This window comes from Miniopterus schreibersii, assembly GCF_964146895.1.
Source record: "Miniopterus schreibersii genome assembly, chromosome: 12".
NCBI classification, from domain to species: Eukaryota; Metazoa; Chordata; class Mammalia; order Chiroptera; family Miniopteridae; genus Miniopterus; species Miniopterus schreibersii.
The window spans coordinates 1,527,057-1,551,531 of NC_138112.1; the positions used below are offsets into that span (position 1 = coordinate 1,527,057).

General features: G+C 53.6%; 1 protein-coding gene across 2 annotated transcripts; it reads right to left on the bottom strand.

Moving 5' to 3' along the window:
• Positions 1-993: 993 nt before the first annotated feature.
• On the bottom strand, positions 994-23,385 carry OAF (out at first homolog). Of its 2 annotated transcripts, none has more exons than XM_081155749.1 (4): positions 23,059-23,385; positions 3,855-3,989; positions 2,961-3,141; positions 994-1,790 (listed from the first exon to the last, which is right to left on the bottom strand). In XM_081155749.1, the coding sequence occupies exons 1-4, from the start codon at positions 23,287-23,289 to the stop codon at positions 1,525-1,527; spliced, it is 813 nt and encodes a 270-aa protein (XP_081011875.1). In that variant the 5' UTR covers positions 23,290-23,385; the 3' UTR covers positions 994-1,524. The 2 variants fall into 2 exon arrangements, with proteins under 2 accessions (XP_081011875.1, XP_081011874.1); XM_081155748.1 differs by having other exon boundaries at positions 2,961-3,156.
• Between the last annotated feature and the right edge of the window lie 1,090 nt (positions 23,386-24,475).

Here is a 24,475-nt window from a genome sequence, read left to right on the forward strand (position 1 = left end):
GGCCTGGGGAGGAACGCCTCCCTCCCCTGCACCCCAGCATCGCTGGAGTTGGCCTTTGCAAACAGGTTCAGAAAGAGGAATGCCCACCCGAAAATGTCTCCCACTGACCCCTAACTTTGACCACGGCCAAGGGAGCCTGGCTCCTACCACAACCCTCCAGCCTGCACAGGCTCAAGGGGCAGCAGGAGCCTGTCCTGGGGGTGCTTGGAAGGAGAGTAAGGGGGGCTGCCCTGTAAGCCTCTTTTCCCCTGGTCCCCCCTTTCCTGAGGACCTGGGTGCTCTGTGAGACCCCTGGGACTTTTGCAGCCCCCGAGACCCAGTCTCCTCCACCTTGCCAAATTCTTACCGTCCTCTAGCCTCAACCCACGTCCCGGAGACTCATCCAGGAAACTCCAGTAAATGCAGCTTGTAGGTCCCTCCTCCTTGGAAGTCCTCCAGCTTCCGGCCCAGATGTCATGCTACATCCCTTATACTGGAAGATACTTTCGAAGGGAGGAGGCCTTCGAAAGGTCTGGACTAGCTGTCTCAGGGTTACAGATGGAGATGCCGCCCTCGGCAGGGGCTAATATGACAGCCGCTGACACGGTGACCGCTGTGCAGGGCGCCTGACATGATGCACTCCCTGTACAGCTGAGGGACCTGAGGCAGAGAGGTAAGTAACCTGACCCAAGACTGCACAGCAAATGAGAAGCAAGACCAGGATCTGAACCCTGGACATCTGGTTCTGGAGTTTCATCCTGTCTCGTGACTTAATATATCTCATGCCCTCTCCTCCTGCCTGGCCTGCGGGCCATGTGCGTCTCCTCTTCCCAAGTGCAGGTCCGTCTACCTTCCCCAAGCACCCCCACCCCCTCGCCCCACCAGGTGCGGCTACCTTCCCGGAGCACCCCCACCCCCTCGCCCCACCAGGTGGCGGCCGAGCTTAGTGCTGGTCCCCGAGGACATGCAGGACACTTCTTTTGACACCAGGTGGCAGCATTGCCCAAAAGTCAGTCAAGTAAAAATTGAAACTTTAATTTCTGGTAGAAATGATAAATACTTTGCATTAAAAATCTGGAATTCAAGTTTTCCTCATACTTCATGCTCCTGCCCTGTCCCAGACCCTACAAACACATTTCTGTTTAGAGGGGAAAGGGGGTGCCTGGTCTTGCGGCCAGGTCTGGGTCTGGGGGAAGGCACAGGTGGTCTGCTTGGGGAGGTGGGTACAACAGGCAGACACCATTCAGGTCCAAGCCTTCCGAGTTAAATGGGAGAATCACAGGCCAGGACATCTTGGTTGAGTGAAATAGGGGGATTAGGGAGGGGAGGGGGTGCAGTGTGGAGAAGCCCCTTCTCCTCTGTCCTCAAGGAAGGCACGGTGGGGGTGGAAGCCCCTTCGTGAGTTGACCCCTGCAATGCCACATCCCTCTTCACAGTCAGGAGTGATGGGGCCAGAGGCTCCAAGATTAGGGGAGCGGAGCGGGGCAGGGAGCGAAGCAAGGACTCGAGCTGGGGAAGGAGTGGTGAGCCCTCACCCCAGCCTCGCTAGGGGCCCTCATCCCAGAGACACAGCTGCTTCTGCGGCATGTGGAAGGTGAAGCTGTAGCTCTTCTGGCAGCTGCGAATGCCGCACTTGTAGGGCGCTGGCCGGTCCCGGCTGTGGCAGTACTTGAGCATGCAGGGGTACCAGGCCAGGCTCAGGCCGTAGTGGCAGACACAGGGCCTCCCTCGGTCCCCCACATGCCTGCAGCGAGGTAGCAAAGCCTGTTCTGTGTCCTCAGGCAGAGTCTTGAATATGGAGCCATCCACACCTGGGGGAAGAAACAAAAGGTCAAGGGGAGGGAGGGGGGCCCCTAGCAAGGGGCCAGGGCCATTCAGCGCATGGCCTCTTTAGGTATCCTGTCACCTGTATGAGCTAAGTACTCTCATCCCTGCCTCACAGATGAGAAAACCAGCCTGGGAGGTTTAATAACCTGCCACACAGTGAGAAGTAGAGTCAGGACTGGAACACAGGTGGGCTGACTGTGAGCAAGGCCTCACCTTCGCCATGGGGCCACCCCGCGCATAACAGCTTCGCCACACTGGCCTGTGGCGGAATGGAGGCGGGTTGGTGGCGGGGCGGGGGCGGGGATGGGAAGGGGATCATACAAAGCTTCCTACAGGGAACGCTATCTAAGTAGGACCAGGCCGGGCAGGGCCAGCACAGACGGGGGACCCAGGATGGCCAGGGCACAGGGGACATAGGAGTGTGTACATAAGCGGTTTTGGGGAAGATGGCAGGCCCTGGGCCCTGGCTCAGCTCAGTGGCCACAGGACCAGCCTCTGGGGGACAGTGTTGGGCTTATGCCTCAGTTAGGGGTGCAGCCCACTGGGGAGGGGTGTGGTAGGTGTGACAGCTCTCTGGGCATTTCTAAACCTAGGCTGCTATGCAGCCAGCTGAGCAGAGGTCCCAGGGCCCAGGGCCCTGGGATTGGAATGGTGACGCTTCTCTGTCCCTCTATACAGAGGACCTGAGAGCAACCCTAAGAGAAGGACCAGGAGATGGCCCAGGAGTGAGGCCACACAGGCCAGAAAGGCAAAGATCCTTGGGGATCCTGGGGGACAGATGGGGCACCAGGGAAGGTGTGGAAGGAAGGGGAGAAGTGGATTTCTAAGAGGTGGCGGCAGAGATGAGCGTGTGGGCATGGGTGTCTTTGGGGCCCCCCCAACCCTGGTGCCGTGCCCCTCACATGACAGAAGGACCCATTTATGTTCTCATAAAGGTCAGGGATGGAATGGGATGTGCCTGGGACTCTCCCTCCACAAGGCCCAGCAGAGTCATAGTTGTGTGTGTCCCTACCTGGAATGGGTCCCTTCCACTTGGCTGTCGTCACCACCTTGACCAATCCCAGCCTGGTTTAGAGGCCCCTTCCCGACCGCCCCCATCTCCTCACTGGCTCTATCAGATTGGACCCTACAGCAGAGGGCAGCACCCAGCTCACCTTGCTCCAGCCAGAACTTGACATCCTCCTGGCGGGTGTAGATGGCGTCTGCAGCCTCTGCACACACGTTGCGGAGGTGGGGACTCAGTAGGCCGCCCTGGCTGAAGTTCACGATGGCGTCCATGCGCAGGTGCTCGAGGCCCCGCGTCTCCTCGGCCTGACGCACTGCCCGCGGGTTTTTCTGTGGGGAGAAGAGCTGCTCCCACCGGGTCTCAGAATGCTCCCTGCCCATTTCTACCTGATCACAATCAGACAAGCCCAGGCTGGTTGTCTGTAGAACCCTGGGGCCATCTACAGGGTGGCAGTCAAAGGGCACCCACCCCTACTCCAACTGGCAGAGACACTGGTACCCAGAGTGCAGTCCAGCCTTTCCAGTGGGCCCCTGGGCCGTCCTCTGCAGCCTGAAGAATTCAGTCATGCTGCTGGGGGGGGGAGGGCAGGCAAGCTGTCCCACATAAATGACCTCTGGGGCTCCATACTTTCCAACATTTAGGAAACTGAGTCTCTCTGGGAAGGGCCTAGGGCAGGTAGAGGCTTTGAAGGTGCGGTAACTTGTCCAATGGTACCCAGATAACGAAGGTGTACTGGGTCAGAAGGCAGATCCGACTTCCGAGGCCAAGCCCCTAGCCTCCATCATGAATGGGGAGGAGCTGACATTAGGGGCTGGAGTGGGGGTTCAGTGCACATTAGAGATCTGGGGTACGCGGTCAGGTTTGGTTGGGGCAAAGTCAGGGGGTTCGGGGCTACAGGGTGAGAGTGGGGTACCAGGTATGAGGGTGAGGTCAGGTGCTGGGTGGGAGACTGAGGGGCAGTGTGCAGGCTGGGGGCCATGCGGGCTGCGGGTGAGAGCTCTGGGACCGAAGGTGGCCGGGCAGGCCCCGAGCAGGCACTCACCTGCCTCAGCTTGGCCATGGCCTCACTGGGGATGATCTCATTGCGCTGCAGCCGGGTGACAAAGCAGAGCGCCTGGAACTGACTCTGACCCTTCTCCAGCTCCCCCAGGATCAGAGCCCGGAAGATCTTCACATACTGAGGGAAAAGGGCAGAAGGATGGGGACCAGTTGGAGGAGGCAGGCCTCCCCCAGCCCCCCGTGCTCAGCTCAGGCCCTGGAAAGGACCTGTGTTTGGACACGGCCCTGCAAAAGACACCTCCCTCATGTGGGTCTGGGATTTTTACCTTTCCCCTTTAACCCAGTGACTTAAGAAAAAGAATAGCCCGGCTGGTGTGGCTCAGCGGTTGAACATAGACCTAGGATCCAGAAGATCGTGGTTTGCTTCCTGGTCAGGGCATGTGCCCGGGTTGCGGGCTCGATCCCCGGTAGAGGGCGTGCAGGAGGCAGCCGATCAATGATTCTCATCATCTCTCTCTCTCTCTCTCTCCCTTCCTCTCTCTGAAATCAATAAAAATATATTTAAAAAAAAAAGAAAAAGCACCCCCCCCAGGTGTTCCAAAGCCTCCTGGGAAGTTCATACAGGGCACTGCCAGGAAGATCTTCAGAACAGAACTGCTGAAAAGCACAGACTTCACCGTGAAGGCACCGGGCTCATTCGTAGCCGATGCTTTCCCTGTGTGGCACTCACGGGCCACCCTCATCAGGGTGGGTCAGGGTCCTACAGCCCCATGGCCAGGGCCTCATGGGGGAGGGGTTGTACTTTTTACAAGTACAGATTCTAGAGTTGTCTTGCTGACATTCGTTTTTTTAAATGTGTTTTTATTGATTTTTAAAGAGAGGAAGGGTGAGGGAAAGAGAGAGAAACATCAAGAGAGAATCGTCAACATTGACCGGCTGCCCCCTGCACGCACCCTGCTGGGGATCTAGCAAGGCAGTGCGGGCATGTGCCCTGAGCGGGACTCGAACCAGTGACCTCTTGGTGCATGGGATGGCGCTCAACCACTGGGCCACACCGGCCAGGCTCTGGCTGACATTCTTACTCAGGTTTGGAGAAGTGCCTAGATATTAGTGCTCATCAAAATCCCCCCGTGCTTCTGACAAGCCAGGCTCCTGGCCACCCCATTTTAGATGGAGGTAGTGAGGGCAAGAGAGGGTTAAGGGCAGACACCCGCACCAGCTGCCTGCAGCTGTGGCTGCCTTTGGCCGAGGGAGGTGGGCTGGCTCACCTTTCCCTTCCCTCTCCACTTCCGCTTTCCCCTCGGGGTTACTAATGGCATTACCAGCAGGCCAAGGGCTCCTTGCTGTTACTGACTCACTGCATGAATGGGGGAGGCTGGACTGGGGCCACGGATGGGGGCCCCTCCCAACTGACTGCTGGCACCCTGGGCTCCAGCCCACCTGCACCAGAGGTGGCCCCGGCTCTCACCCCTCTCCATGCCTTGCCTAACTGCTCCGTGAGAAGTTACCAGGTCCTGGTTAGAAGTGGTCTAAATCTGTCAAGGCCCCACCTGGCCAGTGTGGCTCAGTTGGCTGAGCATCATCCTGTGCACTGAAGGGTTGTGGGTTCAATTCCCGGTCAGGGCACATACCAAGATTGCGGGTTTGATCCCCAGTTGAGGCACATGTGGAAAGCAGCCAATTGATGTTTCTCTCTCACATTGATGTTTCTCTCCCTCTCCTTCCTCTATCTCTTAAGTCAATTTTTAAAAAATCTGTCAAGGCCCCCTGCTTAGGAAATACTTGGTGACAATGACATTTCTCTTGTAGGACCCCAATGGCCCTGCACTGGCACTGAGAGTACAAAGCCCTGTGTAGCTGTCTCAGTGTGGCCCTGGCCTCGCTCACTGAAAGCCCCGCTCAGTGAGTGCTCCCTGTGCACCTGCTGGAGTGTAAGTGCTCCAAGAACAGGAAACAGGGGCCCCCTTGGGTTCCTGGACCTGCAGCGAGGGGCCCATGGTTCCACCCCAATGCTGCAATGTATTAGCTGGCACCCCACAATCTCCTATCTTCTGTAAGCCTCGTGTGTAAATGATGACGAGAGCATTTACCTGGCAGGGTTGCGGTGAGGACTCCCGAGTCCGTGTGGAGGGCACAAAAGAAGGCCCTCCCAGAGACGGTGCTCAGAAAGTACTCGTGTGGCAACTGCCGTCATTGCAGGAGACCAGCGAGTGTCACAGGGGATCTGAACAGATGACTGCTGTCACCCCACAAACCCTCCTGCCCTCTTGAAGTCCTCTGACTTTATAAGGACATTTCTCTAACTTCCTTTTACTGTAAATGATCTCTGGAAGTGAGATGTGGGAATGTACAGGGAGATTTTCCACCAATATTGCAGGAAGGGAAACTGAGGCTCAGCTGGTGAGAAAGGTCCCATTAGGTTCCTTATGACCCTAGGCATGTGAGGAGGGTGAATCAGAGCTTGGGTTCACCCCAACTTCTGCTCAACAGGAAATGTTCTTGGGCCACATGTCTGGAATCGCCGTGCCCCACCAGGCTGGCCTCTGATCTTCCATTCCCTCGGGTCAGTGGAGGGGAGGCAGGGGGCTGGTGTACTATGTACTTTCCACTCCAGGCTCACTTCCTGCCAGGTGAGACTTGATACCAGACTTCCACTCCTGGGGTATTTTCAGCAATGACCTACTCACAGATGCTCACAGCATCTTCTCCAATACCACATCTCCTGCCAATACCCTGCAGTCCAAGGGCTGCTGGATGGTCCCACTGCTTGGGGGCATCAGCTGCCCACCATTAACAGAAAGCATTTATTTGAATTCTTAGAGTAGATGTGGAGGAAAGGAATCTGAGTTTTCCCCGGTATCTATATTAAATAGCACTGTCAATAACAACAAAATGCTACCAAAACGGGGCCGTAACGGGTGAAGGAGGGAGTACGGATTCCTCGGTCTCCCGTTTATTTGTGTTGGACAAAGATTTATTGAGGCTTATAACTGGAAGCGACAGGTCATTGTTACTATGAGTCAAAAAGGACATGTTGTCCTGTTTAAAATCTTTACAACAGGCAGTGGAAACTATGATTTTACCGAGTCTGAGTGCTCAAGGTCATGGGACTGAGAGGAAGTGTAGCTGGAATCTTATCCAGGCAGTCTGACTCCAGAGTCTGAGTTTTCCTAACCACTGTGCACAACTGCCTCCTAGATCAATGCGTCTGATTTCCTTGATGCCCAGCTACACAAACCGATGCTCAGGCCCAGAGAGGGAGTGCTGCCTGCCTTTGGCCACACAGCTGGCGAGTAGCAGAACTGGATGAGATCCTTCTTCCAGCTGTGCCTGTCCCTTCGGTGCTGGTCTGGGTGCTTGGTGCACCTGCCTGGAGAGTGCAGCAGCTCCCACTTGCGGATCTGCATGACTAATGAACAGGCATCTGACACAAATATCGGAGTGAGAGGAGCTGTCTGCTTGTCTTCTGGCCTCTTTAAACCCCGAATTCTCCAGTCTTCTTAGTCCTGTTTCTCCAGAAAACCATATTCCACTTGCTGCCCCTGGGAGGGACTGGGCAGCCTTAGTTTCTGAATCTCTTTAGCTCTACCAATCTGACTAGTGCCCCTCCTACCTTCTACTCCTTACACCTCAGTCACTACTAGGGTTCCAGAGGCCCCTTTCCCTCCAGCACAAGGAAAGGCGAGGGGGAGGCCACCCTGCTTCAGAGAACATATGGCCCGATTCTAAGCCCAGGCCAGATGGGGCTTCCAGGCTTCCCCCTCACTGGAGAATGCCCTGGGATGATTCACCTGGGTGTGGCCTAGCACCCAAGACAGATGGCATAGCTGGGGAAGAGCCCACAGCATGGGGCTGCTAAAGGCAGGGTCTTCAGACCAGGGCTAAGCCTGCAGCTTCCAAGACGGGAGGTTTCTTGAAGGCTCCTTGTCTGATCAGCTCCTAGACCTGCAGGCGCAGGCAGTGGGAGGAAAGGACGCTGCAGGGACAGGGACAGGACCGGGTCATGCAGAGGGTGGCCAGTGCGCGAGGACAGAGCATCCGCTAGTCTTCAGTGGCTTTAGTGAGGAGCAGAGCAGGTTTGTTCTAGGAGAACAGAGCTAAGAGCAAAAGCTCCGGAGCCGGGGCTCACTGTACACAGACCCTGGTTTTGTGACCACCAGCCATGTAACTTGGGGATTGACTCAATCTCCCTGCACCTTAGTTTCCACACCTGTGAAGTGACTAAAACCAACAGTACCCTCCGCCAGGGACTGTTAAGAGGAAGAATGGCATGAAAGGCTTCAGAACAGAGTGGGCTGAGCTCTTTAGGTTCCTATATTGTGGCAGCCCCTGGCCTGGTTCCACCTGGGATCCATCCCAGATCTGCAGAGGCAGGAGTGAGGTTTTCTCTCAGATGCACCTGAGACCAGGGAGGTCAGGTGCTGCTCCCGGGCTTCAGCCTAATCAGCAAATCAGTGGGAGAGCAATGGTTAGCGCAACCTGGGAGGGCCTGCACAGCCACCAGGTGGGGCAGGGTGGGTAAGACTGAGGCAGAGTGCCCTGTCCTTAAGAGGCTCAGGGGGCCGGCCTCCCGGCCAGTGGTGCATTATAAGGCCGAGGGGAGGTTTATGCTAAGAGCTAGGTGGCAAGGGATGGGTGAGGGGATGCTTGTCGTCTGTCCCCTTAATGAAAAGGCTTGCACGTGGGGGAGGAAAGGGACTTCCCAGAGGGAAGGGCAATGAGAGGAGGAGAGGCTTTCTAGCAGAGAGGCATTTACAGGAGACAGGAAAGTGTGAGGGTCTCAATGCCCCAACCCAGCCCATCCTCCACTCTACTGTCCTAGGTCTGCCTGGTGCCTTCAAAGGCTGCCTTCTCCTCTCCATAAAGTGTGCCCCGGAGGCTGGCCTCTGGGTCTCTGCAGACAGCACCTCTCACACTCCCTAACCAGGATGCTGGCCCTCTCCTGAATGAGCCCCCCCAGGACCTTGCCTGAGCTGCTTTTTCTGCCAGGGACGGCGTGGCCCCACCTGCTTCCCTCATCCATAGGCCGCATATCCAGTCTTTCACACGCAGGTGCCCCCAATATCTTGCCAGTGGCACACAGGCCCCCAGCGCCCTTTCCTGCCCCACTGTGGCTCAGGTGCACGGTCAGTTCCCCTGCACACACAGCTACTCCTGCGACCACATTCTCTCCCTCAGTCCCTCCCGTGGAGCCTCCGCCTCGCCCCTTTCTGAGTCACAGGCAACACCTCTCAGAGATGCGTCTTCTCCGTCTCCCTCGCAGCCTCATGCACAGCCTCGCATTCCCCACCTCACACACACCTCCCCGTCTAACAGCCTCCTCCCGACACCGCGCGCCCAGCCAGTCACTCACCTGGCCTGGGCACCTTCCCGGCACCGGCACGGAGACCTGGGCTCTGATGCCCTCATTACCCCAGCTCCAGCCAGGGCACCTCCGCTCCTCCTCTCCCCCTTTGTCCCTCCCACTCCCTGCTGCCTCCACCGCCAGCTCCTAGCTTCCTCCAAGTGCCCTTCCCCAGAAAGCCCATTCTGGGTGGGGGAGGCAAGGCTCTCCGGTCTCAGACCTTGCTGCCCACCCAGCCTTCCACCCCCAGGGAACAGTGAACGGAAGGGCCAGAGGAGGTGGCACTGCCCTTCCCTTCACCAGCCCACTCCCAGCTCCCCGCTGTGCCACAGCGGCTGCAGCCCAGGCTGGAAACCACCTCTCCAGGGTTCTCATGGAGCAGCTTGTCCCCCTCATCCCCAAATTCCTCCTTGCTCTTGGACAGCTGGCACTGTCCCCTGGGAGTTTCCTCTGCCATCTGGGTCTCCTTTCCACACACCACCAGAGTGGGTGACTCTGAGGCCAGGGCTAAGCCAACCTAAATATTTACTCCTCTGCTCCTGGCTGGGCTGCTCCAGGACTGGTGAAGAGGCCAGGAGCGAGTGACCGCCTAGCCCCACACTGCCACCCGTGGGAGACAGGAGACTCTCGGCTGCCCTGCCCAGTACCCTTAAACATGGGCGAATGGAGTCAACCCAAAGTTGGCCAAGTACATCCTCTGGCTGGTGCCCAGGGACTTAGGCCACCCCCATTATGAGATGTGTGTACACGCTCAGGGCTAGGCTGGGGACAGAGGCTCTTGTTACAGGCCAGTGCCCCCTGCCCCTTCCACCACCACCCCCGGCCCCCACCCCTGGTGCTCTGTCAGCCAAATCCCAAAGGTCACCACTGTCCAGACTGCCATGAGGACAATGTGAGCTGCTCTGTGGATCATCTGTGCCCCAATGTCCTGCTGACTCGGCTCCTAAGATGGGGCTCATGGCTGCCTCTCGCCCGGATTCCCAGCCCCAACACCTCCCATGCCCCCTCTTTTCTGGAATCTCTGGTAGGGCAGCAACTTAAATACTTGTCAACTTATAGGACAGAGGCTCCTAACAGTGTGCTGGTCCCTAGAGCAGAAAAAAGGAGCTGGAACCAACCAGGTGACAAGCAAGGGAAGAGCGGGAGGCGGCCCCGGGACTGGCTGCCCTGCTGTCCCTGTTCACCTGTCAACACCACGTCTGCATCCAAAGGCCTCTTCCTCACTTTTCACAATAAATCTGCAACCCCCGCACTATTGGCCCATTGTGCTCCTGTCATGTCTGAGCCTGTGGCTTGTCAAGTCACACAGCTAGTAAAGGGCAAAAAACTGTGCAGAGTGAGTGTCTGTGAGATCTTGTAAAAATGGTCCCCACAGCCCTGCTCCCATCTCTCTAGAGGCTGGAAGGACGAAGGAAGGGAAGAGTCTCTGGTACAAAGACGCTAAGGGGTGGATGCTCCACATTCACCTGGGTGACAAGCATGGACGAAGGGACCAGCCCCTGGTGCAGAGGGTTTCTCTGGATTTGCTCCCCTTCACTCGGCTCTCTCAGCCACGTGTCCCTTTCCTGTTTCCCTACTTAGGCTTCTTCAGCCTCTGGAAGGAGCCTACTTAAATTCTCCCACACACACAGCCCATCAAGGTATAGTGGAAGGGTCCCTGGGCCCTAATCCTGGATCGTCTCAAAGTCACTTCACAGCTCTGAGCCTCAGCTTGTGTATCTGCAAAATGGAGGCAATATCCACCTCGTGATGCAGGGCGCGGTCAAATGAGGCCGGCCGTGCGACACACTAACAGAGTGTGATGAGAGTGACTCCGCAGCGCGAGGGACCCAGACACACACAGTTCTCGTCTCAAGGCTGGGCCCTCTGTCCTCCAGTGGAACAGGAGTCCTTCCCGAGATTCCTCCCCTTCCTCTCCTCCACTCCCTCTCCGTAGCTTGGGAAACCTCACAGGGAAGAACCCCACTTCGTCTCCCTACCTTCTTTCCAGCAGGCCACTCACTTGGTCCCAAGGGGCAGTTTTCACTGGCTCATCTGGATCTTTTGCTAGGACTCCACCTGGACCTAGGCATTCAGGAGGGGGGAGGTGCTTGCCAAGCTCTGGGGAGCACATCTGACCCTTTGGGCAGGGCTACTGATCCCTGGTTGTGGAGGAATTCCTCAGACATGGCACAGGGATTGCTCTCAGACCCAAGGGCCCCATGGGCATGAGCCGGGCCATTCCTCCAGTGACTTCTCATAAACGCCTGTAAGGAAATGCTCCGGACTCTAAAAAGGTTAGGCCTTTCTTGAAAGTACCTCTACTGTCCTCTGATCCCTGAGAAGCATCCTATCCACCACATTGCATCCTATGCCAAATTGCAGGGAGCTCATGTAGACAGGGTAGGGAAGACAAGCTCCTCTTGTCTGATGCCCATGTGATGTGATGTCCATTAGAGTGAACCTCAGGCAGCAGCATGACTGACTGCCTGCACCGTCCATATCGTCACTGACTGTACCTCAGTTTCCTATGCTGCTCTCAGACCAGGAGCCCCCAGGCAGGCACTCTGGTGCTTTCTGTACTATTCCTTTCTCTGGCTCCCATCACCCATCAGTGCCCAGGGCAGGCTCAAGTTCCAGTCTCCTTGGGTCCTTCAGAGTGGCCCTGAACTGACATACTGCTATAGGCTCCCCTTATCTTGGCTCCAGCTCATAGTCCTTACCGTTCCCTCCCTCCACACTGGAATTCTGTGGCTCCTTCCTCCCTACTCCCCTTGCCTCTCTCCCCCTGAAGCAGCTGCACATGACTTTCTCATATCTTTTAGCCCCACCCTCCCCATCTGGTCAGCACCAAACCATGCCTGGAACATGACTCATCCCCTCCCCCAGCTTTTGAACACTCATACTGAGGGACAAAGGGGTAAGAGAGCTTGGACAGGGACAGCAAGCAGTCTGGGGAAGGGGGACCAAGGCTGCCATACAAAAACCAGGTTAGAGACTCGGGGTGGTGGCACGCATGCTATTAGACACACCGGTAAGTATGTACATGTGGGCACAATTACACATGCAGGATTTGGATTAGAAAGAAGAGTGCTGCCGTTGAGCGTGTGCTATGAATTAGAGCTCTGTGTGAGGGCATGTGGAATTAGGCCCACAGTCCACATGCTGCTAAACACATTAGGGCTATTGTTGGTAGAATGACAGGTTTTAAATAGGTGACTGAGTTTGGCTCTACCTTCATTTGACAGTTGAACCGGGTTGCTCTTCCAAGTCCCCTCCCCTTTCCTGGAGCAACTATATGAGTGGTTCTCAAACTTCACTGCCCATGGGAATCACCAGGGCCTCTTTAAAAAACACTGCTGCCTGGCTCCCGCCCTCAGACATTCCGACTTAATTGGTATGGACAGCAGCTTGGGCATCAGGAGTTTCCAAAGTTCCCCAGGGGGTTCTAGTGTGCAGCAGTCTGGGAGCCACTGAGCTAAAGCATGTCTTTTAAAGCAGTAGCTCAATCTACCTGGTGGTCAGCAGCCTCTGGGAAGATTTGCAGGAATGCACAGTGGCCATTTGCTAGCTCCATGCCACCGTGGAGTCTGTAATTCTCGCCTGGTTCCTGGCTATGTGCCCACGGCAGGCTGATTACTGTGACTGCTTCACCAACTCAGAGCTAGGGTGGCAGTTGGGGGAAAGCCAGGCCCTGGTGGAACCTTGCTCTCAGCAGAGGCAAAGAGAGGGGGCTAGAAAGAGGGGTGAGATCAGCCAGATGGAAGGCTACAATGCACCCAGTACAAGGGGCTCCATGCTGCCTGGTAAACTGGCAAGACAAAGATGACTGCTGCATGCTCTGAGGGGTTGGCTAGAAATCTTGGAGTGTGATGATTAATTTTATGTGTCAACTTGACTGGGTTAAGGGATGCCTAGGAGAGCTGGTAAAATATTATTTCTGGTTGAATCTGTGAGACTGTTTCCAGAAGAGATGAGCATTTGAATTAGCAGAAAAGTAAAGACAGCCCTCACCAATGTAAGTGGGCACCATCCAAACCATGAAGGGTGTAAATAGAAGAGAACGGCAGAGGAAGGGCGAATTTGCTCTCTCTGATTGAGCTAGGACACTCCTCTCCTGCCCACAGACACTGGCGCACCTGGATCTCAGGCCTTCCAAATCAGACTAGAATTACACCAGTGGCTTTTCCGGGTCTCCAGCTCGTAGATGGCAGATAGTGGGACTTAGCCTCCATAATTGTGGGAGTCAATCCCTTATAATAAATCTCTTTCTACTTTCCTATGAATCTTACTGACACCATCCCCTAGTGAGGGATTCACTAGCCCCTCCCTCTAGGCTCCTGGTGGTCCGGCCTGCCGAGGTCTGGGAAGACTCCTGGATAGACAGAGTTGTGTGGCTCTAGGGTGGGGGCCAGTTTCCCCTTGCATGCTCAACTGATGCAGAGCCCTCCCTTCACATGGCAAAATCTTGGTCAGTTTGGACCTGATAAACTCTTCTGGCCTCACCTTGATGATTCCCTAAGACCCCACACTACTGCAAAGGTCTGTGGGCACCTGGTGGGTGGCAGCTGGCCTTGGTGTGCCCTGGGAGTTTTGTTGAGTGGCCTCAGAACCAGCACTGGCACTGAGTCTGAAAGTGTTTCAATCTGGTGAACACCACATGCCCCTACCTGGTGACGCACTAAGAACCTACCTCATGCAACTCAAGTACCACTAGAGGCTCTTCCAGTGACTGAGCGTAACAGGCAGTAGGCAGGAAGATGCAGATGCGGGTGGATCTTGGGCTACCTTGGGAATTTTGGTGATCTGCCCTTGGTCTCGGTGCTGGAAAAAGCCAGCTTGGTGTGCAGCTTGGTCCTTTCTATGCACACCCAATCCCAGGACAAGCAGCCACAAACTGTGGATCACTTTGTAGCTCCAAACAGGTTGCTCAGGGCCAGTCACAGTGTCTGACATTGACCTGCACCAGAGTCCCTCCCAAGAGGCCCCAGAACCAACGCACCCAGTGGCCAGCTTCACACAACATCAGAGCAGGATTGAATTATCATCACAAGCAGCAAATCCAAAAGGAGATCTCAGCAGGCACCAGGCCCTACTGAGATGAATCCTGCTTTGTGTGGTCAGCACCTATATAGTAGCTCATACACTGTGGTCAGAGTCAGTTCTCATAGTTAGCCACCGTGAGGGTTGATCACACACATGGAAAGGCCAATAGCAATCAAGACTCAATTAGAATAGGAGGGCCCACATAATCCACATTAGGGACATTCATGGACCATCCAGCTCGGGTGATCAAGGAGACTGTGCCACTGGGTCCCAGAGGAAACCTACTACATAAGGCCACCCTACCAAGACTGGGAGTCATAGTAGAAGTACTTAATACATAGAAACAAACACAAAGAGGCAGCCAAAATGGGGGGACAAAGAAACATGCCCAAAGTGAAAGAACAGGAGAAATCTCCAGAAAAAGAGCTAAATGAAATGGAGGCAATTTACTAGATATCGAATTCAAAGTAATGGTTATAAGGATGCTCAATGAACTTAGTGAAAACTTCAACAAAGAGATAGCAAGCATAGAAAATGACATATAAAACAAAAAGAACCAGTGAGAAACGAATACAATATCTAAAATGAAGAATACACAAAAAAGAATAATCAGTACGATAGAAGAAGCACAGGATCGAATCAGCAATTTGGAGGACAAGGTAGCAGAAAACACCCAATCAGAGCAGCAAAGAGAAAAAAGAATTTAAAAAATGAAGCTAGTTTAAGGAACCTTTGGGAAAACACGAAGCATAACAACATCCACATTATGGGGTACCAGAAGGAGAAGAGAGAAAGAAAGGGATTGAGAACCTATTTGAAGAAATAATGACTGAAAAAACTTCCTAACCTGGTGAAAGAAAAAGACATACAATTCCAGGAAGTGCAGAGAGTCCCAAACAAGATGAGCCCAAAAAGGCCTTCACCAAGACACATCATAATTAAAGTGGCAAAGGTTAAAGACAAAGAGAAAATCTTAAAAGCAGCAAGAGAAAAATAGTTACCTACAAGGGAGCGCCCATAAGACTGTCAGCTGATTTCTCAACAGAAACGTTTCAGGCCAGAAGGGAGTGGCATTAAATAGTCAAAGTGATGAAAACCAAGGACCTACAATCAAGACTACTTTACCTAGCAAAGCTATTATTTTAAATTGAAGGGGAAGTAAAGAGCTTCCAAGACAAAAAAAAAAAAAAAAGCTAAAGGAGTTTGATAACACAAAACCAGCATTACAAGAAATGTTAAAGGGCCAAGGAGAGGGGAAGGGGGAGGGGGAGGGGGAGGGGGAGAGGAGAAGGAGGAGGTATAACATAGTTATAAAGAATTAAAATGGTGCCCGGCCGGGCGTGGCTCAGCGGTTGAGCATCGACCTAGGATCCAGGCGATCGGGGTTCGATTCCCGGTCAGGGCACATACCCGGGTTGCGGGCTCGATCAATGACTCTCTCATCATTGATGTTTCTATCTCTCTCTCTCCCTCTCCTTTCCTCTCTCTGAAATCAATAAAGATATATTTAAAAGAAAGAAAAATAAAGTGATTATTGATAGGTATGTATCTATTGCCATTTTAATTCTTTTTTTTTTTTAATATTTAAAAGAAAGAAAAATAAAGTGATTATTGATAGGTATGTATCTATTGCCATTTTAATTCTTTTTTTTTTTTTTTAATATATCTTTATTGATTTCAGAGAGAGGAAAGGAGAGGGAGAGAGAGAGATAGAAACATCAATGATGAGAGAGTCATTGATCGAGCCCGCAACCCGGGTATGTGCCCTGACCGGGAATCGAACCCCGATCGCCTGGATCCTAGGTCGATGCTCAACCGCTGAGCCACGCCCGGCCGGGCAATAATCACTTCAAATGTAAATGGCTTAAATGCTGCAATCAAAAGACATAGGGTAGCTGAATGGATAAGAATAGAAGACCCAAATATCTGCTATCTACCAGAGGCCCACCTCAGAGCAAAAGATAAACACAGACTGAAAATAAAGGGCTGGAAAAAGATACTTCATGCAAATGACAATGAAAAGAAAAAAAAAAAGCTGGAGTAGCAGTACTTACATAAGACAAAATGCACTGCACAACAAAGGCCATAAAAGAGACACAGAAGGACACTACATAGTACTAAATGAATAAATTCAACAAGAGGATATAACCCTTGTAAATATTTATGCACCCAACATAGGAGCTCCTAAATTTATCAAGCAAATCTTAACGGACAAGAAGGGTGAGATCTACAGTAATACAGTCATAGTAGGGAATTTTAATGTCCCATTTACATTAATGGGTAGATCTTCCAGACAGAAAATCAACAGGGAAACAGCATGGTTAAATGACACACTAGATCAGATGGATTTAATTGATATCTTCAGAACATTTTACCCCAAAGCAGCAGAATATACATTCTTTTCAAGTACACATGAAACATTTTCTATATGACCACACATTAGGACACGAAATAAGTCTTAATACATTTAAGAAGAACCATATCACACATCTTCTCTGACCAAAATGGTACAAAACTAGAAATCAATCACAGGAAAGACACTGAAAAACACATCATGGAGGCTAAATAACACGTTACTAAACAATGAATGGGTTAACAATGAGATCAAGGAAGAAATAAAAAGATACCCTTTAACAAATGAAAATGAGAACACAACAACCCCAAATCTGTGGGACACAGGGAAAGCAATTCTAAGAGGGAAATTCACAGCATTGCAGGACTACCTCAGGAAACAAGAAAAAGCTCAAATAAAAATCTAACTTGACACTTACAGTAATTGAAAAAGAACAACAAACAGTTCCGAAAGTGAGAAGGAAGGAAATAATAAAGATCAGAGCAGAAATAAACAAAATAGAGTCTAAAAAACAATACAAAAGCTCAATGAAACCAAGAGCTGATTCTTTGAAAGGATAAACAAGATTGAAAACCTTTAACCAGACTCATCAAGAAACAAAGAGAGAGAATCAGAAATGAGAGAAGTAACAGCTGATTCCACAGAAATACAAAAGATTGTAAGAAAATATTATGAACAACTATATGCCAACAAATTGGACAATCTGGGAGAAATGGACAAATTCCTAGAAACATATAGTCTTCCACAACTGAATAAGGAAGATTTAGAAAATCTGAATAGATTACAACTAATTAAATTGAAGTAGTAATCCAAAAACTCCCAATAAGCAAGCAAAAGTCCTGAACCAGACGGCTTTACAGGTGAATTTTACCAAGCATCAAAGAAGAACACACACCTATCCTCCTTGAACTATTCCAAAATATCCAAGAGGAGGGAAGACTCCCAAGCTTTTTTTCTGAGACCAGGATTACCCTAATTCCAAAACCAGATAAAGATACTACAGAGAAAGGAATTATAGGCCAATATCCCTGATGAACATAGATGCTAAAATCCTCAAAAAAAATTAGCAAATGAGATTCAGCAATACATTAAAAAGATCATACACCACAACCAAGTGCGATTTATTCCGGGGATGCAAGGCTGGTACAATATTTGCAAATCAATAAATGTGATACATCACATAAACAAAATGAAGGACAAAAATCGTATGATCATATCAATAGATGCAGAAAAAGCATTCGACAAAATCCAGCACCCATTTAAGATAAAAACTCAGCAAAGTGGGAATAGAGGGATCATACCTCAACACAACAAAGGCCACATATGGCAGACCCACAGCCAACATCATACTCAATGGGCAAAAACTAGAAGTGTTTCTCTTAAGACCAGGAACAGGCCAGGAATGCCCCCTTTCACCCTCTTATTCAACATAGTACTGGGAGTCCTGGCCACAGCCATCAGACAAGAAGAAAACATAAGAGGCATCCAAATTGGAAAGGGAAAAGTAAAACAGTCATTATATGCAGATGACATGAGAACAATAAAGATTCCACCAAAAAACTACCAGAACTGATGAATGAATTCAGCAAAATTGCAGGATACAAAATAAATATCCAGAAATCAGTTGCATTTTTATACACCAATAATGAACTATCAGAAAGGGAAACTAAAAAAAAACAATCCCATTTTCAATTGCATCAGAAAAATAAAATACCTAGGTACATGGAGGTAAAAGACCTGTACTTGGAAAATTATAAGACACTGAAAAAAGAAACTGAAGATACAAATAAGTGGAGGCGTATACCATGTTTATGGACAGGAAAAATTAACATCATTAAAATGTCCACACGAGCCAAAGCAATCTACAAATTCGACACAATTCCTGTGAAGATACCAATGGTGTATTTCACAGAACTAGAACAAATATTCCAAAAAGTTTATATGGAGCAGCAATCTTGAGAAAGAAGAACAAAGTTGAAGGTGTCATGCTACCTGATATAAAACTACACTACAAGGCCAAAGTAATTAAAACAGCCTGGTATTGGCATTAAAACAGACATATAGATAAATGAAATAGAATGGAGAGCCCACAAATAAACCCACACCTTTACAGTCAATTAATATTTGACAAAGGACACGAGAGAAACGGGATCAAGACAGTCTATTCTATAAATGCTGCTGGGAAAACTGGATATGTGCAAAAAAATGAAACTAGACCACTTTCTTACAACATACACAAGAATAAACTCAAAATGGATTAAAGACTTAAATGTAAGACTGGAAACCATAAAAATCCTAGAAGAAAACACAGGTAGTAAAATCTCAGACATCTCTTGCAGCAATATTTTTGTTGATATATCTCCTGGGGCAAGGGAAACAAAAGAAAAAATAACAATGGGACATCAAACTAAAAAAGTTTTTGCACAGCAAAGGAAACCATTAACAAAATGAAAAGGCAACGCACTGAATGGGAGAACATATTTGCCAATGATACATCTGATAAGGAGTTAATATGCAAAATTTATAAAGAACTTATAAAACTCAACAGTGAAATGACAAACAATCCAATTTAAAAATGGGCAGAGGACCTGAACAGACACTTCTCCAAAGAGGACATAAAGATACCAATAGACATATGAAAAGATGCTCAATGTCACTAATCACCAGAAAGACGCAAATTAAACCACAATGAGGTGTCACATCACACCTGTCAGAATGGCTCCATCAACAAGTCAACAAACAACAAATGTTGGTTAGGATGTGGGGAAAGGGGACCTAGTACACTATAGACTTGTGCAGTCAGTGTGGAAAACAGTGGAATTTCCTCAAAAAATTAAAAAGGGAACTTCTTGAATACCCAGGGATTCTACTTCTGGGAATATACCCAAAGAAGCCCCAATTTAAAAGAATATATGCACCCCTGTGTTAACTGCAGCACTATTTATAGTAGCCAAAATTTGGAAGCAGCCTAAGTGTCCAGCAGGAGATGAGTGGGTAAAAAAGCTGTGGTACATTTACAGAGTGGATTACTACTCAGCCATGAAAAAGAAAATTTTGCTTGTTGCAACAGCACAGATGGACCTGGAGGGCATTATGCTAAGTAAAATAAGCCAGTCAGAGAAAGACAAGTACCATATGATTTCACTCATATGTGGAATCTAATGAACAAAATAAAGTAACACACAAAATAGAAACAGACACATAGCTCTGGCCAGGTGGCTCAGTTGTTTCCTGCATTGTCCCGTACACCTAAAGGTTTGGGGTTTGACCCCTGGTCAGGGTGCATAAGAGAGGCAACCATGGATGTTTCTCTCTTTCTCTCTTTCTTTCTCTCTCCCTCCCTCCCTTCCTCTCTCTAAACATATCCTCTGGTGAGGATTAAGGGGGGAAAAACAAACAGTCTCATAGATACAGTGAATAAACTGGCAGCTGTTAGAGGGAAGAGGGGTGGGAGGGCCAGGTGAAAAAGGTGGAAGGATTAAGCAAACGAACAAACAAACTCACAGACACAGACGACAGCATGGTGGCTGCAGTGGGAGGGGGTGGGGAGGTAGAAGAGGGTATGGGGGCTAAACGGGACTGAAGGAGACTTGACTTGGAGGGCTGAGCACACAATACAACATAAAGACGATTGTACAGCTGAAACCTATATAATTTTATTAACCAATGTCACCCCAATAAATTCAATGAAAAAAGAAATAGCTTGTGATATTGCTAAAAAAAAACAAACCCTCTTTCTATACAGCTATACATGTGCGTGTGCGTCTGTGTTTGTTTCTGTTTCTCCGGAGAACTCTAATACATGGTGCTTTAAAAAAGGTTACTGTGAGCGACTCCAGGCTCCTCCAGGCTCAGTGCTGACTCGCTATATGACTTTGGATCCAGCATTCAAACTCTTTGAGCCCAAGCTTAGCAGGGAGAGTCCATGCTGAGATGCTATGTGGGCCACAATTATGAAAGTTAATAGCTTCTATTTCTTGAGCACTTGGCACAACAGCCAACACATAGTAAATACTTTGCACGCATTCCTACTTAGTTCTCACAATAACCGTTTTTATCCCCATTTTGGAGATGAACAAATGAAGGCTTGCAGAGATCAAACAGTGTGCCCAGCATTCAGTCTGTCTCATCTCTGTCTGGGACTATTTCCTAAGGGTGATAAAATGGCAAACATTACTATCTCCAGGCAGACTAGGGGCTTTTCCCAAACCACCCCAAATGGATTTGGTACATGAAACAAAAGAAACACTATTTCCAGGCCTTTTTTCCTACAAGAAAAATCATTACTTCTAGACAGGACTTCTTGTGGGAATCTAGCAAAGGTTATGAGGCCTGAGGCCTGAGAAATGAGCAGGCAACAAGATTTGAACTGGGGTGGGAGTGAAGGCTGTTCCACAGGACACCCACCTCGACACCTGGGATTCCCCAGCTCTACCCTGCCCCAGGCTGAGAACCCAGCACTGGAGGGGCCTTGGAGAGCTGGTTCCCTTTCTGAGATCTACCACTCCTGATTTCTGCCCTTGCTGATGAAACTGGAGATGCCAGGGGCGGGTGTGAAACACCAGCTTGTGGGTCAGAGGCTAACCTGAAAAGGACTTCAGAAATCTGGGTGGAGGTTTGAACCACTGTGGGAATTTAAATGGCAACAAATGAGCCTCTAATTGGGTAGTCAGCGCCCCCAGGACACCCTCAGCCCCACTCCTCAGTCCCCACGGCACTGCCACCTGAGCTCTCCCCTCGTGCCTCCAGGGTAGAGCAATAGCGTATTTCGTGCGGCAGCTGGAGGCTATAAAAGCTTAGCCCTGCCTGCTGCCTCTTCTCACCGATCCCTAGCCGCAGCCTTGGCCGCTGGAGAAGTCCCAGAGATGAGGGAGGCTCTCTCCAGGGCTCCACTCCTACAACGCGGGGCAGTGGGCAGGAAGGTGGAAGACTCAGCTTGGCCCGAGGCTCACTCTTAGGGGCAAAGGGCTTCAGTGGGAGGCAGGAGGGAAGACTGGGTCTCTGCTTCCTGAGGGGGTCCAGCCACTATTTGGATTTTCTAGAAAAGAACACACTTGATAATACTGCCCTGGAGTTCAGGTGGGAAAGCAGGAGTTCCGGCCACATCGGCGTCCCTCTGGCCACACAAACTCACCTGGCCCTGCCTGAATCGGAGAGTGTATCCGGGGCCTGCTGAGTCAGAAAGGGCCACAAAGCCTTCCCTATTGTGACACCGCCCCAAGGTCCACCTATGTCACTTGTCAAGCCTGCCTCCACTGTCCACTGGCTCGGCCCCATGCTATCTGTGTCCGCTCTGCCGGGTCCCCAGCTGCCTCCCAAACTCTGCCCCTTCTCCTCTCAAGCTCCCAGGCTCCAGAGGAAGGCGAGGTGCTCAGTGGGGGTCCTACAGCCCTGTCCCTCCCCAGCTGCCCGGCGCGGGGGGCACAACAGGGCCTCCTTCTGTCAGGAGAGGGGGTGGGTGGGTGTAGGGGACCCGGAGACCCCTTCTAGTGCCTGGCCTCAGCCCTCTCCCCTCAGGGCTCCAGCTGCTGGGTCAGTCCGTCACTCAGCACCCTTCCGGGCCCCCAGCACCTCCACTCTCCGCGCCCCCGACCTGGGGACAGGTCCGCCTTCTGGTTCCCTCCGCCCCGGGCGCGCACACCCAGGGGAGGCTGGTCTCGCCCCACAGTCAGCCAAGCTCAGGGCGGCCGCCTCCTTCCAGGCCCCAGGAGCGCATCTCTCGGGGCGCGGACCGCAGCCGGGCTCCCCAGGTCGGGGCTCCCCCGGTCAGGGCTCCCCAGGTCGGGGCTCCCCAGGTCGGGGCTCCGCCAGGTCGGGGCTCCCCCGGTCAGGGCTCCCCAGGTCGGGGCTCCGCCAGGTCAGGGCTCCCCAGGTCAGGGCTCCCCCGGTCAGGGCTCCCCAGGTCGGGGCTCCCCAGGTCGGGGCTCCGCCAGGTCGGGGCTCCCCCGGTCAGGGCTCCCCAGGTCGGGGCTCCGCCAGGTCAGGGCTCCCCAGGTCGGGGCTCCCCCGGTCAGGGCTCCCCAGGTCGGGGCTCCGCCAGGTCAGGGCTCCCCAGGTCAGGGCTCCCCAGGTCGGGGCTCCGCCAGGTCGGGGCTCCCCCAGGTCGGGGCTCCCCAGGTCGGGGCTCCCCCAGGTCGGGGCTCCCCAGGTCGGGGCTCCCCCAGGTCGGGGCTCCCCAGGTCGGGGCTCCCCAGGTCGCCCGCCGCAGGCTTCCCGGGCGTCCAGACCCAGGAGGGTGGTCGCTCCCCTGGCTCGGGAGAGGCCCGGACGGTGCGCTCGGCCCGGAGAGTGAAACGGGGGGAGGGTGGTCGGGAGTCTAAGGCGCGGGGCTGCAGGCCCGGCCCCGCCGCCCTGCACGGGGAGGAGGGGCCCGGGAGGGGCAGGGGCCCGCCGGCGCCGCCCGGGTTTCCGCAGGCGCCCGGGGAGCCGCTCCAGGCCCGGGCAGGGCCGGGGCGCTGCTGCAACGGGGTCCGCGCGGGCCTCGGGGAGAGCGGGTCGGGCAGCGAGGGCCCCGCGGCGCCTCACCTTCCTGAAGTCGGCGGTGAGCGAGACGAGGGCGCCGTCGGGCTCGCGCAGCTCCAGGCTGACGCTGTCGCCGTCGCCGTCCGCCTGCAGGCTCTCCTCCGCCACCCGGCCGTCGGGCAGCCGCACGCGGACCCGCAGCTCGGCCGGCGCGCCCAGCAGCGCCCCCAGCAGCGGCAGCAGCGCCAGCAGCGCGCGGGGCGCCCCGGGGACCCCGCGGCCCGGCGGGCGCATCCCCGGCCCGGCTCGCGGCGGGCGGGGCGCTGCCCAACTTCGCGCGAAGTTGCAGGAGAGTCCGGGGCGCGCGCTGCGCTCCGTCCCGCGCCGACCCCAGGCCCGCCCGGCTCGCGTTTCACCCGCCCCGCCCCCGCCGCTTCCTCCAGCACCGCGCCGCCCGCGGGCCCGCCCTCCCCCGCCCCCGGCCCCCGGCCCCCGGCCCCCGGCCCCCGGCCCCCGTTCCCCGGCCCCGCCCCCCGGCCCCCGTTCCCCGGCCCCGCCCCCCGGCCCCCGTCCGCGGCGCCCTCCTCCCCCCGCCGCCCGGGCCCTTCCTCCGCGGGGCGGGGCCGCCCGCCGGTTCTACGCCACGTGGACGAGCCCTGGGGCGCGCTGTTCCGGGGGTGGTTTGTTCTTTCGGTTCCTCTGAGAAAGCGGGTTTCCAAAAGGCTTCAGCGGCGCCAGGCCCCCGCAGCCCGCCTCCCCACGACCCTCGGCACGCGGTCCGCGGCGCCCGCACCGCCCTGGACGCTCCCGAGCGCGCCCCGCGGACCCCCGGCCCCTGCGGCCCCCTGCGCCCCCCAGGCCTCGCCTCGTCCTGCCCGCCCCTCCTGACCCCCACGCTCTCCCCCCGTCTCCCCAATGGCCCGAGCGAACCCCGGGAAATGCTCGACGCCAGGCCATTCCGGAGAATGCCCGGGGACTGAGGACACTGGCGCTTGACCACCAGGGGCTACCCGCAAATCCCGATAAACGGGGACTGCCCTGCGTGCACCCAACGAGGAGCTTGGAGAGGCAGAGGGGTCTGGATTCCTGCTGCCTGAGTCTGCGGGCACGTTGCGCACTTTCTTGGGGCCTGAGCGCCCCCTGTGTGCAGCGGGAGTTGCTGGGGTCCGCGCGTCTCGGCCCGTGCGCGCGAAGCCCCGGGTGCGGGAGCCTCGTGTTCCCGGGGGCGCACCCGTCATCTCTTTACTCTGTGCCCCGTCTCAGTGGGACCGTGGCCGCAGGTGAGGGGGTGCTCGCCGCCGCTCTGCACCCCGTTCCCTTCCAGGTCTCCCCACGCAACGGCTCTCAGCACCCAGGGGACCGGGACCCAGGCTGCGGGCGCCCTGAGGGCACCACCAGCAGGGCCGCGCTTCCTCCGCTGCAGGGTCGGCGCCAGGCCCAAACCCACCGCTAGCTGCCGGCTCAGCGCCCTTCCAGTCCC